We start from the raw sequence: 15,720 nt of genomic DNA, 5'->3' as shown, positions 1-15,720 counted from the left end.
GGTCAAGAGCAGAAAAGAGCCAAAAACCCACAAAATTTCTTTGCTCTAAAGAAGAAATTCCGGGGCTTCCCTGGTGGCGCAGTGGTTAAGAATCTGCCTGCCAATGCCGGGGACACAGCTTCGAGCCCTGGTCCTGGAAGATCCCACATGCCGCGGAGCAACTAAACCCATGCGCCACAACTACTGAGCCCACATGCCACAACTACTGAAGCCCGTGCACCTAGAGCCCATGCTCCGCAACAAGAGAAGCCACTGCAATGAGAAGCCTGTGCACCGCAACAAAGAGTAGCCCCCCCTCACCACAAGTGGAGGAAGCCCACACACAGCAACAAAGACCTAATGCAGCCAAAAAAATAATAATAATTTTAAAAAAAAAGTTCTGCCTAGGGCCAGTTTTCTAGGCTCTACAACAAACTAAGAGTCTTTAAATATCAAAGCACCAACCTATCTAGAGAGGACACACACCTAGGGAGTTGTGAAAGGAAAGTCCTGGGCAGGGCAAGGAGTGGGACAGGCCAGGGAGGGTGGGAAGGGAGAGGCCTGGTGTGGAAGGTCTGCAGAAGGCAGGGGGTGAGGAGGACGGCTGCAGCCTGAGGGGAGATGGGCCTGGAGGGTGTGGAGAGGCCGGCCTTCTTCCAGAGCAATCTACCACCCTACCCACCTCTCAGGGGACTGTCTAGCCAGAACGTCCAAAATTGCAGACCATGTGAACATTCCTAGTAAGGGTTCAGCCAGAGCTGCCTGCACCTCTGGTGTACCACAGCCGGTAGAATTACAGCATGCTGGCAACAGTCCATTTAGAAAATGTAATTCATAGGTGATCCCATATATTTAAAAAGACATTAATAATTCCTTATGTATGACACTGGTATTGCGGTTCCATTTACCTGTTGTATTTACTGCTGTGTCTCCATGCCTGGCCCGGGGCCTGGCAAACAGTAGGAGCTCAATAAATGCTTGTGGAATTTATGAGTGAATTGCGGCAGTTTCTCACAGGGTTACAGTTCCACTTTAACTAGATTCTTCTGCATAGGGCTCCTGACTGAGCACAGGCATGGGCCATGTCAGGAAACCGTTGTCCACCTCCAGGAACAAAGGTGATGGCCCACATTTAATTCAGGAAGAAACTGAGCTTCTGACAGTGGATAAGTGACTTGCCCAGCTCAGGAGGGGTGGTGCTGGCCACCTTGTGGAGGGGATGGTGTTAGCAGGGATGCGGTGGTTGCCATGGCCCTGTAGAAGTTGTCTCTGCATGGGATGGGGAGGTCAAGGGCTATGAGGATTCCCCTTGGATGACGGCCAACCTTTCTTGACACTTTCACCCAGGAAGCATAATGATAATAATAACATCAGTAATAACTGTGCCCTCTCCCTGTCCCAGGCAATTTGCTGCACGTCTTAGGAGCACTATTTCATCAACTCCTCTCAACTCCCCCTTGATTTAGGCCTCGCTACAAAATGAGAAAAAAAGCTTGGGGAGGGCAGCAGCCTGCCCAAAGTCACACAGCTGAACCCCGGTCCACAGGGAGGAGACTCCTGAGTCCGCCTCTAACCTGCTGTGCAGGGCATCTGATCAGGGCAGTAACGAGAGGGAACCAGTCTCAGCCAGGAGCTGGCTCTCGGGGGGCAGGTGGAGGCAGGTGCCCTGAGCCCCAGGTCCTTCTCCACCAGCAGTACCTGAACTTGGCGTGGAGCCTAGAGGAACCGTTAGCTTCAGTTCTGAAGCCGAGACTGCCAGGTCTCAAAACTTAGCTGGGCCAAACCAAACACTCCGTATCTGCCCCCTCCCTCCAATGCCACTCCCCACCCCCAGCCACCGTCCTGGAAAGGCACACACTTTGGGTTACATTCTCCTTTTTCTACATGTGTTTGGCCCACAATTATTATATAGGATTTTTTTATGTGTTCTTAAGTTTTATGGAAATCATATATTGCAGTCGCCCACCCACAGCTTCATGTTTGCCCTGAGGATGTGCTTTTAGATTAGTCCATATTGTTACCTGAAGCTCTTATCATCTTGTGTGTCAATATTTAACTCTTTTTAAATGTCCTTCAATAATGTTTTATAGATTTTTAAAAATTTTTACCTATTTTAACAAATATTTATTTATTTTTATTTTTGGCTGTGTCGGGTCTTAGTTGTGGCACACAGGATCTTTCATTGCGGTGCGCAGGCTTCTCTCTAGTTGTGACGCCAGAGCACGTGGGGTCAGTTGTTGTGGCGTGTGGACTTAGTTGCCCCGTGGCATGTGGGATCTTAGTTCCCCCACCAGGGACTGAACCCACGTCCCTGAATTGGGAGGCAAATTCTTAATCACTGGACCACCAGGGAAGTCCTCAGGTTTTTTTCATAAAGTATTGCATGTCTTTTGTTGGATTTATCCTGAGCCACTTTAAGGTTTTGTAAATGGAATTAAAATTTTTTCATAAAAACTTCTTAATTCATAACCATTTCTGCATTTAGTAATGTTAAGGATATTCATACTGTTGTGGAACCAATCTCCAGAACACTTTTCATCTTGATATTCTGTACCCACTAATCAGTAACCCCCTGGTCCCTCCACCTCAACCCCGGCAACCACCACTCTACTTGTTCTCTATCAATTTCCTTGTTCTAGGAACCTCCTATAGGTGGAATCATACAGTTTCTGTCCTTCTATATCTGGCTTATTTCCCTGAGAATAATGTCCTCAAGGTCCATGTTGCAGCATGTATCAGAATTTCTTTCCTTTTTGAGGCTGAATAATATTCCACTGTTGGTTTATACTACCCTCTGTTTATCCAGTCATATGTCAAGGGACACGTGGGTTACTTCCACCTTTTAGCTGTTGTGAATATTTCTATGAAGATGGGTGTACAAATATGCAAATACCTTTCATCTCTGGCAGGATGTGACGCTACTTTACTACAGCCAGCAGGAGGAAGAAAGATTTTCTCCTCGCCTGGCAACAGCTCAGCCAATGAGAGGCTGTCACAACTCAGCCAATGTAAAACTTCTATACTTAGAATTTCCTCCAATGGACTTTTTGTTTATAACAGACCCTCTAAACATGCCCTTTCCTTCATAAAAGAAAAATAAACAAATGGGACCTAATCAAACGTGTAAGTTTTTGCACAGCAAAGGAAACCGTAAACAAAACAAAAAGACAACGCAGAGAATGGGAGAAAATATTTGCAAATGAAGTGACTGACAAGGGATTAATCTCCAAAATATACAAACAGCTCATGCAGTGCAATAAAAAAAAAAAAATAGGCAGAAGGGATTTCCCTGGTGGCGTAGTGGTTAAGAATCTGCCTGCCAGTGCAGGGGACATGGGTTCGAGCCCTGGTCTGGGAAGATCCCACATGCCGTGGAGCAACTAAGCCCGTGTACCACAACTACCGAGGCTGCGCTCTAGAGCCGCAAGCCACAACTACTGAGCCCGTGTGCCACAGCTACTGAGCCTGCATGTTGCAACTATTGAAGCTCATGCCCCTATAGCCCATGCTCCACCATAAGAGAAGCCACCGCAATGAGAGTACGCGCACCACAACAAAGAGTAGCCCCCGCTCGCCACAAATAGAGAAAGCCCGTGCACAGCAACGAAGACCCAATGTAGCCAAAAATAAATAAATAAAATTTTTAAAAAATAGGCAGAAGATTTAAATAGACATTTCTCCTAAGAAAACATACAGATGACCAAAAAGCACAGGAAAAGATACTCAGCATCACAAATTACTAGAGAAATGCAAATCAAAACTATAATGAGGTATCACCTCACACCAGTCAGAATGGCCAGCATCAAAAAATCTGCAAACAATAAATGCTGGAGAGCATGTGGAGAAAAGGGAACCCTCTTACACTGTTGGTAGGAAGGTAAATTGGTACAATCATTATGGAAAACAGTATGGAGGTTCCTTAAAAAAGCACTCCTGGGCATATATCCAGAGAAAACCATAATTCGAAAAGATACATGCACCCCAATGTTCATTGCAGCACTATTTACAACAGCCAAGATATGGAAGCAACCAAATGTCCATTGGTAGATGAATGGATACAGAAGATGTAGTACATATATACAATGGAATACTACTCAGCCATAAAAAAGAATGAAATAATGCCATTTGCAACAACATGGATGGCCCTAGAGATTATCATACTATGTGAAGTAAGTCAGACAGAGAAAGACAAACATCATATGATATCACTTATATATGGAATCTAAGAAAATGATACAACTGAACTTATTTACAAAATAGAAACAGACTCACAGACTTTGGAAACAAACTTATGGTTACCAAGGGGGAAAGGTGGAGGGAAGGATAAATTAGGAGTTTGGGATTAACATATACACTCTACTATATATAAAATAGATAATCAACAAGGACCTACTGTATAGTACAGGGAACTCTATCAATAATCTGTAATAACCTATGTGGGAAACGAATCTGAAAAAGAATGAAGGGACTTCCCTGATGGCACAGTAGTTAAGAATCTGCCTGCCAATGCAGAGGACACAGGTTCGAGCCCTGGTCTGGGAAGATCCCACATGTCATGGAGCAACTAAGCCTGTGAGCCACAACTACTGAGCCTGTGCTCTAGAGCCTGTGAGCCACAACTACTGAGCCCGCGCACCATAACAAAGAGTAGCCTCCGCTCACTGCAACTAGAGAAAGCCTGAGCACAGCAACGAAGACCCAATGCAGCCAAAAATAAATAAATAAAAATAAATAAATTTATTTTAAAAAGAATGGATATATGTATATGTACAACCGAATCACTTTGCTGTACACCTGAAACTAACACAACATTGTAAATCAACTATACTCTAAAATAAAATAAAAATTAAATTAAAAAATAAAACTGCATCTTTTCTACATTTGTGAAGAGAATTTTGGGGGGTTGGCAGGAGACTTTATTTTTAATGATTTCCCCAACAGTATCTAATTTGCTTACTATGCCTCCTGTTCACCGTGTCTCTCTCCCTTAGAAGGTTAAGTCCCACGTGGGCAAGAATCCATTTCTGGTTTTATTTGCTGTTACTGAAAATTATATATGTAGCTTCCCTTTTATTTTTCTTGGATAGAGTTTGTATAGAGTTATAAATTTATTTATTTTAATTTATTTTATTTTTGGCTGCGTTGGGTCTTCGTTGCTGCACGCGGGCTTTCTCTAGTTGCGGTGAGCGGGGGCTACCCTTCGTTGCAGTGCGTGGGCTTCTCATTGCAGTGGCTTTTCTTGTTGTGGAGCATGGGCTATAGGCGCGCAGGCTTCAGTATTTGTGGCACGCGGGCTTCAGTAGTTGTGGCACGCGGGCTTCAGTAGTTGTGGCTTGTGGGCTGTAGAGCGCAGGTTCAGTGGCCATGGCTCACGGGCCCAGCCGCTCCGCGGCCTGTGGGATCTTCCCGGACTGGGGCACGAACCCGCGTCCCCTGCATCGGCAGGCGGACTCTCAACCACTGCGCCACCAGGGAAGCCCCGCTTTGTGTCTTTTGAACAGTACATCTGAGACCTGGAGTTCAGGAATGAGCCATATGGATTCTCTCTGTCCCACTCCAGTGTAATTGTTCGGGTTTGTCTGTCCTAGTCAAGGACTGTCCTTGCAAACAACCTGACAGTGCCTTCCAGGAGCTGGGACCATTGGCAGGACCATCTCAGAAATCAAGGGCTTGTAGCTCCCTGGCATCCTGGGATCTCCTGGGTCCAGTTGAAGTCCTACTGGGCCCTGTCTTTAGGTTCTGGAAGCTACTACAAGAAAGTTCCTGCATCAGATTTACCAGCTTCTGCTTCTCCAAGGCAGCTCCTGTTCTACTGAGTGGAGACGCAGGGGTGAACACAGGGAAATCCTGGATGGGGAGAGGGCTCCTCACCCTTCCCCGATGTCAGCCCCGTCTTGTTCAGCCCCAGTGCCCTCTGCCCTTGTCTGCTCCTGGATCGGCTGCAGAGGCTTTATTGGTCCCTTCCAGGAAGCCCTCTCTTCACCTATGGCTTATCCCTATGGCTGAGAGAATTCCAGCCCTCTTGGGGTTTTAAGATTGGGACCAAGACTCATAGCAGAAAGTCAACTAGCTCAAAAAAATGTTTGGAGACAGAGGGTTCTGCCCACCCTGTGAACGATGAAGTGGTCCCCTGAGCCCAACGCTGCTTTGAATTGTATGGCGTATAAAATTATTTTGTTATTGTTAAATTCTTTTCAAACACGGAGAGAATATTGAGCAATACATCTGCCGATCACAGGTAATAAATGTATTATTTTGCCAAAAGTGTCTCCGCTCTTTTTAATGGAAATACAATGTTACAGCCTTGGTGAGTACTTGGTTCAAGGTAAGGAGCTGTCCCGGTTGAGGAGGGAAAACTGTACAGAAGAAAACACCAATAGAAGGTGTTCTCCAGTCGAGAGAATGGAAGTGTTAGCACCCTATTTCCCAAGCCCTAAGGAAATCATGGGTCAAAGATTATCAATTAGGGTTAAAAACGTTAGGTGGTGGATGTGGGTACAGTGTCACAGTGACACCACAACTGTGACATTCTAGTCATGAGGCTGAGAGAGAACCATGCAATGGCAAAATTTGACTGTCCTCGCCCCAGTCCAGGGGTCATGGCTAGCCTCACTGCTGCAGGATCCCTAAGGAGTTCCAGGTCTCCTGATGTAAAGCAGACAAAGCCTGCCACTGCCTTTGATGTATCCACCCTGAACTGCCCCACCCACCTGGCAGGGAGACACAGCTAGAGGGGTTAGTGTTTTTCCAGTATCATCAAAAGGCGAGTGTGACAGGTTGAAACAGACCTAAGAGTCGTGACCACATGTAGTGTGTGGTCCTGGAGCAGATACTGGTTTGAACAATTCAACTCTGGAGGATAATTTTGGGTCAACTGGAGGAATTTTGATAGGAGGAATATGAGATATTCATGTTCAGGAAGGGAAAGGTGGAGACCATTGGTTCAAAAAAAAAAAACCACATATAATTTAATTCGACAACCTAGAAGAAATGGACAAGTTTCTAGAAACATACAGCCCACCAAAACTGAATCAGAATGAAATAGATAATTTGAAAAAACCTACCACTCTAGAAGTGAAATAGACTGTGCACTTTTTTATTTTTTCGGTACGCGGGCCTCTCACTGTTGTGGTCTCTCCCGTTGCGGAGCACAGGCTCCGGACACGCAGGCCCAGCGACCATGGCTCACGGGCCCCGCCGCTCCGCGGCATGTGGGATCCTCCCGGACCAGGGCACGAACCCGTGTCCCCTGCATCGGCAGGCGGACTCTCAACTACTGCGTCACCAGGGAAGCCCTAGACTGTGTAATTTAAAAACTTCCTACAAACAAAAAAGTCCAGGACAGGATGCCTTCACCGGGGAATTCTACCAAACATACAAAGAAGAACTTATATCCATCCTTCTCAAACTCTTCCAAAAGATTGAAGAGGAGGAAACACTCCCGAAGTTGTTCTCACAGTCGTCCTTTGTTTGGTCTACACGATAGTAATAATAACAAATATACTCTTACAAGTGATCAGGTGGAAAACTCATTTAACTTCTTACTGCACCTTAAGCTGTAGGTACTATTGTTCCTTCCATTTACAAAAGAGTAAATTGAGGCTCAAAGAGATGAAGAGTCTGACCTCAGGTCACACAGTCTGGGATTTGAAACCAGGCAGGCTGGCTGAAAAACCCTTGATATTTTTTTTTTAGAACTTTAAATTTTGTACTAATTTTAGACTTAGCAGAAAATTTGCAGATATATTACAAAGTTTCTCTGTCCCCCTCACCCTGTTTCTCCTAATGTTAACATCTTGACATTTTAGAGTCCTGAGCTGTTGTTTTTTTGTAGGATATCACTCCTTTGAGGTTTATCTGATGTTTTCTCATGATTGGAATTAAGTGAATTGGATTCTGGATTTTTCTGGCACGACTATCCTAGTGGGATGTAGTGTCCTTCTCAGTGCATGGTATCAGAGGGTTTATGACACTGACATGGCTTATTGCTCTTACTGCTGACGTTAACCTTCATTGCTTGGTTAAAGTGGTACCTGCTGGGTTTCTCCACTGTAAAGCTTTTATTCTTTCCTTTGTAGTTAATAAATATCTTGGGGTGGGGGGGTGTGGATCCCTTAAGGCTATGCAAATCAGGTTTCTTCTGAAATTTTCACCCACTAATTTTATCATTCATTGGTGGATCTCGTCTGCAAGAATTATTAGCATGGGGTTTGCCTAATGGTGATTTTGTTATTTTCTAATTCTCTTTCTTGTCTAATTGAGATTTTACTGTAAGGAAGAGCTGTTCCTCCCCACTCCATTTATTTATTTATTCAATTATTTCTTTATGTCAGTATGGAGTTACTGATATATATTTTGTCCCCTGGGTTAAATCCAATACTGTTGCTATTTATTTTGTGACTCAGATGGTCCCTGATATGGTCTTTTGATTTTCTTCAGATGGGTTTCTGGGTTCTTTCAACTCCCTCCCCAACCCCACTCCAACATCATGGTTTTTTTTTTTTTAAAGGGATGACATTTATTCCTTTTCCAAATGTTGCAGTAAAACCAGGTGGAAAAGAATGGTTTTAGCAGTTAGAAAAAAAAATGTACAAATCTGGGGTTTGGCCATTGAAAGTTGTCTACAACAATGGGAGGGGGGAAAAAAAAGACAAGAAGTTGTTTCACATTACATACCTCCCCCACACACCCCAGAGCTTAATACTTGCTCACCAAGTCAAAAAAGAGACACAGCTGATTCACAAGCTGGAGGTTTGAACTTGAGTTAAGACATTTACAAAAACCTAGACAGGGGCAGTGTCCTCCCCAGCTCAGGTGCCACTAGACACAGCACAAGAGACTCCAAACTCAACAGGGGAAGGCTGGACACTCAGGGTGTGGGAGTAGGCACCACCACATCTGGCTCAGGGATTTGGGGAGTAAACAAAGCCTACTTGGAAAAGAATTGGGGAAGAAAACCAGCAACTGCCTTCTGCACAGGTGGGGACAGGGAAGGAGGTAGGGACAGGGGCAGGAGCATTTCACATCACTAACCTAACTTGGGAAACTGCAAGGGACCATCTTCAACTGGCCTTAACAGGAAGACCAGATGGATGATGGGAGAATCCACAGGAGGGAGAGGAGGAGAGGGAACGTGGCTAGCGGACAACAGACCCTTCCTTTCTGGGCACAGGAAGGCAGCCAGGGCACCAGGTCCAGGCAGTGACCACAAGGACAGCACAGTTTTTGCAGCTTAGGGATCACCCATCTGCCCCCACCCAGATACTCACTCTGCTCACTCGCTGGTGTAGGGCCACTCTCTGGCCAGAGGGAGCGGATGGCTGTGCGCCTGGGGCCCTGCCTCTTCCGTGTCTCCTCCCTTGGAGGCAGCACCAGCCTCGGCCCCTTTGGCCTGGGGCTCCTGGCTCTCAGGGGTGGTGGCAGCCTTCCCTCCCTGGGCAGTGCCTTCCTCGCTGCAGGCACCGACCTCTCCCTGCTCCGGCTCTTCCTCTGTGGGTGACGAGGCAGATGGATCACCCCATCCTCCTTCCGATTTCTCTTGAAGGACAGGCCACTCAATTTGAAAGCCTTTTTTAAAAAAATTTTATTTTATTTATTTATATTTGGCTGCGCTGGATCCTCGCTGCTGCGTGCCAGCTTTCTCCAGTTGCGGTGAGAGGGGATTCCTCTTCATTGCAGTGCACGGGCTTCCCATTGCGGTGGCGTCTCTTGTTGCGGAGCACAGGCTCTAGGCACGCAGGCTTCAATAGTTGTGGCTCGCGGGCTCTAGAGCGCAGGCTCAGTAGTTGTGGTGCACGGGCTTAGTTGTTCCACAGCATGTGGGATCTTCTTGGACCAGGGCTCGAACCCGTGTCCCCTGCATTGGCAGGTGGATTCTTAACCACTGCGCCATCAGGGAAGCCCCACAATCCCCTTTTGATGATACTGGCAAAACACTGTCCTCAGTGGGTGTGTCCCATGCTGATACTGCAGGTGGGTGGGGCAGTTCAGGGTAGTTACATCAAAGGCAGCAGCAGGCTTCGTCTGCTTTACATCAGGAGACTGGAACTCCTTAGGGATCCTGCAGCAGTGAGGCTAGCCACGACCCCTGGACTGGGGTGAGGACAGCCGGATCCTGCCATTGCATGGTCCTCTCTCACCCTCATCATGACAAGAATGTCGCAAACGTGGTGTCACTGTGACACTGTACCCACATCCACCACCTGCCTAATGCTTTTAACCCTGATTGATAATCTTTGACTCCATGATTTCCTTAGGGCTTGGGAAATGGGGTGCTAACACTTCCATGCTCTCAAATGGTGAACACCTTCTATGGTGTTTTCTTCTGTACAATTTTCCCTCCTCACCTGGGACAGCTCCTTACTCTGAACCAAGTATTCACCAAGGCTGTAACATTGTATTTCTATTAAAAAGACATGAGGCACTTTTGACAAAATGATACATTTATTACTTATGATCGGCAGATATATTGCTCATTTATTCTCTCCATGTTTAAAAAGAATTTCAAAATAACAAAATTATTATATACCCCATACAATTCAGAGTAGGGTTGGGCTCAGGAGACCGCTTCATTGTTCACAGGGTGGGCAGAACCCTCTGTCTCCAAACATTTTTTGCGCTAGTTTGACTTTCTGCTGTGAGTCCTGGTCCCAGTCTTGCTTGAAACCCCATGAGGTTAAGTTCACCACCCAAGGGGGGCTGGAATTTTCCCAGCCATAGGGATGAGCTTCTAGTTCAGAGGTGAAAGAGGGCCTCCTGGAAGGGATGAATATAGCCTCTGCAGCAGAAACAGGAGGACACAAGGGCAGAGGGCACTGGGGCTGAACCAGAGGGCCTCTGGGGGATCGTGGAGCTCTCAGGATCCAGCATTTCCCTGTGCTCAACCGTGGGTTTCCATTCAGTAGAACAGGGTCTGCCTTAGAAAGCAGCAGAAACTTTCTTCTAGTAGTTTCCAAAACCTGAAGACAGGGCCCAGCAGGAACTTCGAATGGACCCAGGAGATCCCAGGATGCCAGGGAGCTACATGCCCTTGATTACTGAGATGGCCCAACCAATGGGCCCAGCTCCTGGAAGGCACGGTCAGGTAGTTTTGCAAGGACAGCCCACGACTAGGACAGACAGACCCGCACAATCACACTGGAGTTGGTAAAAAGGACTCCATATTGCTCGTTCCCGAACTCCAGGTTCGACACCCATTGTTCAAAAGACACAAAGCGAACGCCCTTCTTGAGGTTGGAGAACACATGGCTGCCCTACAGACAGAAAAAGGTAAGCCTCGTTGTGACATAGCCTTCCCCTCAAAAGCTGAGTTGGGGGCCTTCTGACAGGTGTATTTTCCATAGATGGCTGCGACAATGTCTCCAGTTCCACATGTACTTCTAGAATCAATGCCACTCCTCACCCAGGAGTGGAGTCTAATTTCCGTCCCCTTGAATCTATCTGGGTGGGTTTCCTTGTAACCCAGAGTGTGGTGGAAGTGGTGCTGAGTGACTTTTGCTAAGTGATTTCTGAGGCTGGGTCAGAAAGGCAATGCAGCTTCTGCTGGTTTCTCCTGAAGCCTCATGGTGGAGGCTCTTGAGCCACCAAGAAGCAGCTGACTGCCCTGAAACCGCCATGCTATGAGGAAGCCCAAACTAGACCAAGCAGAGAGATCCCAAGGCCAAGCTCTGAGACTAAACCAAGAGTTGCTTGGCCAGCCACCAGCTGCTTTATACACACTCACACCCTACCCTGCCCTTCAGCTCCAGCCAGTGTCTGAAATGCAGCCACATGAGAGACCAGAGCCAGAAACTCCCAGCAGAGCCCTACTCATAGAACCCATGAGAGGTGAGAAAATGACTGCTGTCAATATTAAGCCACTAAATTCGGGGGCAGTTTGTTACACAGCAGTAGATCAGCGTAGGCCGTACCATCCTTGCCCCTCACCCCTTTCCCCACAGAGACTGACCTCAAAGGGGACTCTCCTCCACCGCCGGATGGGAAAAGGATTTGAAGAGAAATGATGCAGGACAGCCTGGTTGACGTCTAGAATTTGCACAATTAGCTGATATATACGTATACGGTTAGTGCCTCTTTGTTCCATCCAGCTGTGGGAGAAGGGAAACCTTAAAGGCTGGACCCGCCGCCCATTCTCTTTGGGGGGCTGCCTCCCCCACCTGAATGGCCTTCCCAAGTATACAAACCCAAAATGGTGCTGTGGTCCCCAGAACTAGCGCCATTAGTGTCACTTGGGAGCTTGGCCCCTCTGCATACCCAATGAATCCATCTGTGCTAAATGTGCTCCCCAGCTGGTCTGCAGGCACATTCAGGAGTAATGACCTAGAGCTGTGCTCTTCAAGGTAACTCCTCCCATATTATTTCTCATTCTATATTTCACTGGTAGCAAAAGATGTCATTTCCAATGTGTACAATGGTGATGTTTTAAGATACAGTTTTCTTATCAGTCGTTTAAAAGGATCCGGGGGAATCTATCTATGGTAACAGAATTCTGGATGGTGGTACCCTTGTGTTGGAAGTGATGGAGAATGGGGCATGAGGGACGCTGAGGGTGGGGATTGCTGGCAACACCCCATTCTTGGTGTAAGTGAAAGTGTTCAATTGGTCATAATTCATTGAATTTCACACCCAAGATATGTGCATTTTTGATATTAGAAATTAAAATTTTAAAAACAAGAGTAATTGGTTATATAAATACACAGAGAAGTAACTTTCTTTACAGAGACTTCACATCACTCCACTTCTTAGACTTAGATGTCCATTCTACTTCTCCCAGATTTTGTCCTTATATAATAATATTGTTTTTTGGACTTATCTTTCATGCTGTCCTGTGCCAACCACACACACACAAAGAATATAATTAGACATTTAAAATGTTCTTGTGACCATAAAGCTCTAGGTGTCAACATCTTTTCTTTTAGATTATTACCTACTAGTGGTTCCAGTTATAGCTACAGATTGGAATCATCTTCATTCTTGAAAAGATATCGTGTAGAAAAATTCTTTGGCCTGTCCAAAGCTGTGGTCTTTGCCCTCTGCCACTGGGATGTAATCTCTGGACCCTTGGAATGTTATGTCTGACAGGAATAACCTTGTTTGCCTGGGGACCTTGGGTCATAGTGGACAGCCTGCCAATGTGATTTGGTGGGAGCTGGCCACGTCCACACAGATAGTCTATAATGGGGGCTAGCCGCTCCAGGAAGACAATGTGACTTAGGATGCCTCACGCAATCAGTTGACCTGGAGGCTGAGGTGAAACATATAACAAAGCCCCTATAAACTCAGGTGAGCTTCCCTGGCTGGCAATATTCCATGCGTACTGTCACCCATGGAGGCCAGCAGAGTCAGGTGTCCTGAGTCCACAGGGAGAGAGAGGGCAATGGAAGTCTGGTGTTGGATACTTCCCCTGGATGCTGCCTTGTGATCTTCCCCTTGGCTAATTTTAGTCTGTATCTTTTCCCTGTAATAAGAGTTTTCATTCAGTTCTACATATTTCTAGTCTGAGGGTGGTTTTGGAATTGTGCCCTCTAACCTTGCAGTTGGCTCTAAACTTCTCAAAGATATTGATGCCTGACTCCCTCACCCCAGACACTCCAATTTAATGAATATGATGTGTGACCCAGGCATCAAGAGTTTTCAGTGTTCCTGGGTGATGTATGGCAAAATTGGGAATCACAGATTATTACAATGAAAAGCTACACCATTGCTCTAAGCAACACAAATGTGCTTCAATAATTTATAAATGATTAAGTGAAAAACAGAAGTTTACTGTAAATATATCTCCTAATGAGGTGGGTTTTCAGGGTGGGGTGGGCGGGGGGAGTTTAAGATGTCTTGATTGAAACTGAATGTAGTAAGGCTGAAATTTCAAAATGGTCACTTTGCCTGTCTCCCCAGAGGTCTTTACATCTGTGGACCATACATCTTAGTGAGGGGCTTTTTTTTTTTTTTTTTTTCTGTAAAACTGGAGGGATGAGAGATAGGAATTGGGAAGGCATAACCAATGATGCTCCCACCATAGATGTGATCTGTAGCTGATGAATTTGAAAACAGGGAACATAAAAGTGTAGAGAATTTGTAATTTGCCTCCCTTAAAATGATCTGGGTCATGTATCCCTTGGAAAGTCTTCATGGACCTCAGTTTCAAGACCATCATACAATGCACAAGAGTCAGACAAGTATGAGCCTCCTGCCAGGTCCTGCCAAGCCCTAGCTGTGCCACCAGGGGAAGTCACCTCTCTTTCTGAACTTCTCAATTTGAGGTCTTAAAATACACTTTCCCACAGGATCAAGGATCACGAAGGGTGCTGAAACAGCTCAAACTTCAGAGCACTGGCTTCGTGCTTGCCGTCAGTCAGCGCTCAGCAGAAGGGCAGTTTTTGTCATCACACTCACCAGGCAGAGACACAAATCTCAATCTTCCCACTGTCCAGGAGTTCTGGCCAGAAACCCTCCTCCTCCAGGTCCACCACTTCCTTCTTTTGAAACCACCTAAGAAAGAGGAAGGTCAAGAGAACAGGCCAAGTACTCACCCCCACAGCCCTGGCCCTTGGGGAATGGGGAGGGACATTTACCTGTAACCAGGTAGGTAGTAGGCAGGTAGGAAGTGGACATCACAAGGAGTTGCAGGCATGCCCTTACATTTTCCCTCCTTTGTCCAGCCGTCCCCACCGCTCAGCATAGGCTGTTTCTGGGAGCCATCTATTAAGTAAAAAAATTTTGTGCCCAAGTTCTTCCTCCACCTGTCAGCTCAGGTATAAGTCCCAGGGGTTTCCCCTGTGGTCCATCGCTGCCCCACCCTCCAAACCCTAGAGGTCGGTCGCAGGCCTCCGCACCCTCGCACCGGGTCACAGGAGGACCCCTTTCCTGGGCTCCCCACCTAGGCCCCTGGGGTTCCGGAGGAGGTTGCGTCCTATGGGTCTGCGCTCGCAGAAGCGGCCCAGGATGCAGGGCCTGGGGTTGTCGGCGGGCGGCAGGCATGTGCTGACGATGGGCCACAGGGCAGCGTGTGTCCGGGCCAAGATGCTCAGCCACAGGGCCTGGCAGTCCACCAGGTCGCGCCAGCGCCGGCACACCCGGCGGCAGCGCCCGAGCAGCACGTGAGGGGGCACGTGGCTCAGCACCATCTCGAGCAGCTCCGTGGGCAGCTGGCCCAAACTCAGCGGCTCCTCGGGTTCCTGCTCTAGCAAGGGGATCCCGACAGGCTGGCCCCTGGAGGAGGTCTTCTCGCCAGGCTCCGCTGCGACTGCGGGACAACCAGGGCCAAGATGTCAGAGACCTGCAGCCTCCGTCAGCCCCGCCCCTGCCAGCCACACCCCAAGACTGTCAGCCCCCAAACCCCGTCAGCCGCCTCCCCATCTTCACCACCCCCAGTCTTGTCCTCAAGTCCCCAGATTCCCAACCTATCCTTGCCGGGCTCCCATCCCTCCCCTCTCCACCATGCGCCCCAAACACAGCCCTGGACAGCCAACCGGCTCTGGGGCCGCGCGGAGCCCTGAGTCCTACCCTGCATCTCAGCCAGCGCTCCTCCTGGGTGGGCCATCACCTTGCTTCAAGTGCCCTTATCTCTTCCTCCCCCCTTTTAATTCACCCGCCCCTCCCTTCTTAATAGCCGGCACCACCCTGCAGCCCCATCCTCCCTCTAACTGCCAGTCTCTGAGAACCACTCCCTTCTCACTGACCTGCACCCTCCTCCCTCTGCTTCGCGGCGATTTACAGGCCAGCACCTCCAGTCCCCGCCTCCAG

At 47.6% G+C, this 15,720-nt stretch overlaps 1 protein-coding gene across 1 annotated transcript; it reads right to left on the bottom strand.

Annotated features, from left to right (window-relative positions):
• Nucleotides 1-11,464: 11,464 nt before the first annotated feature.
• On the bottom strand, nucleotides 11,465-15,517 carry LOC111180537 (F-box only protein 27-like). Its single transcript, XM_089903496.1, has 4 exons — nucleotides 15,481-15,517; nucleotides 14,855-15,220; nucleotides 14,371-14,584; nucleotides 11,465-12,065 (listed from the first exon to the last, which is right to left on the bottom strand). Exons 1-4 carry the CDS (start codon nucleotides 15,515-15,517, stop codon nucleotides 11,873-11,875), a joined length of 810 nt encoding a protein of 269 aa, XP_089759622.1. The 3' UTR covers nucleotides 11,465-11,872.
• Between the last annotated feature and the right edge of the window lie 203 nt (nucleotides 15,518-15,720).

The sequence above is a fragment of the Delphinapterus leucas genome, chromosome 20, assembly GCF_059928025.1.
Source record: "Delphinapterus leucas isolate spDelLeu-1000000601 "Yukka" chromosome 20, BTC_Dleu_Yukka2, whole genome shotgun sequence".
Lineage (NCBI taxonomy): Eukaryota > Metazoa > Chordata > Mammalia > Artiodactyla > Monodontidae > Delphinapterus > Delphinapterus leucas.
Note: the sequence above shows the minus strand (reverse complement) of the source record. Positions and strands in the feature narration are given on the sequence as shown.

Coding starts and splice junctions, on each gene's coding strand:
- LOC111180537 (XM_089903496.1), bottom strand. CDS start 15,517: ATGGCCCACCCAGGAGGAGCGCTGGCTGAGATGCAGG. Junction 15,221..15,480: donor AGCGCTGGCTGAGATGCAGG/GTAGGACTCAGG, acceptor GTTGTCCCGCAG/TCGCAGCGGAGCCTGGCGAG. Junction 12,066..14,370: donor GAGATTTGTGTCTCTGCCTG/GTGAGTGTGATG, acceptor CTTCTCCCACAG/CTGGATGGAACAAAGAGGCA.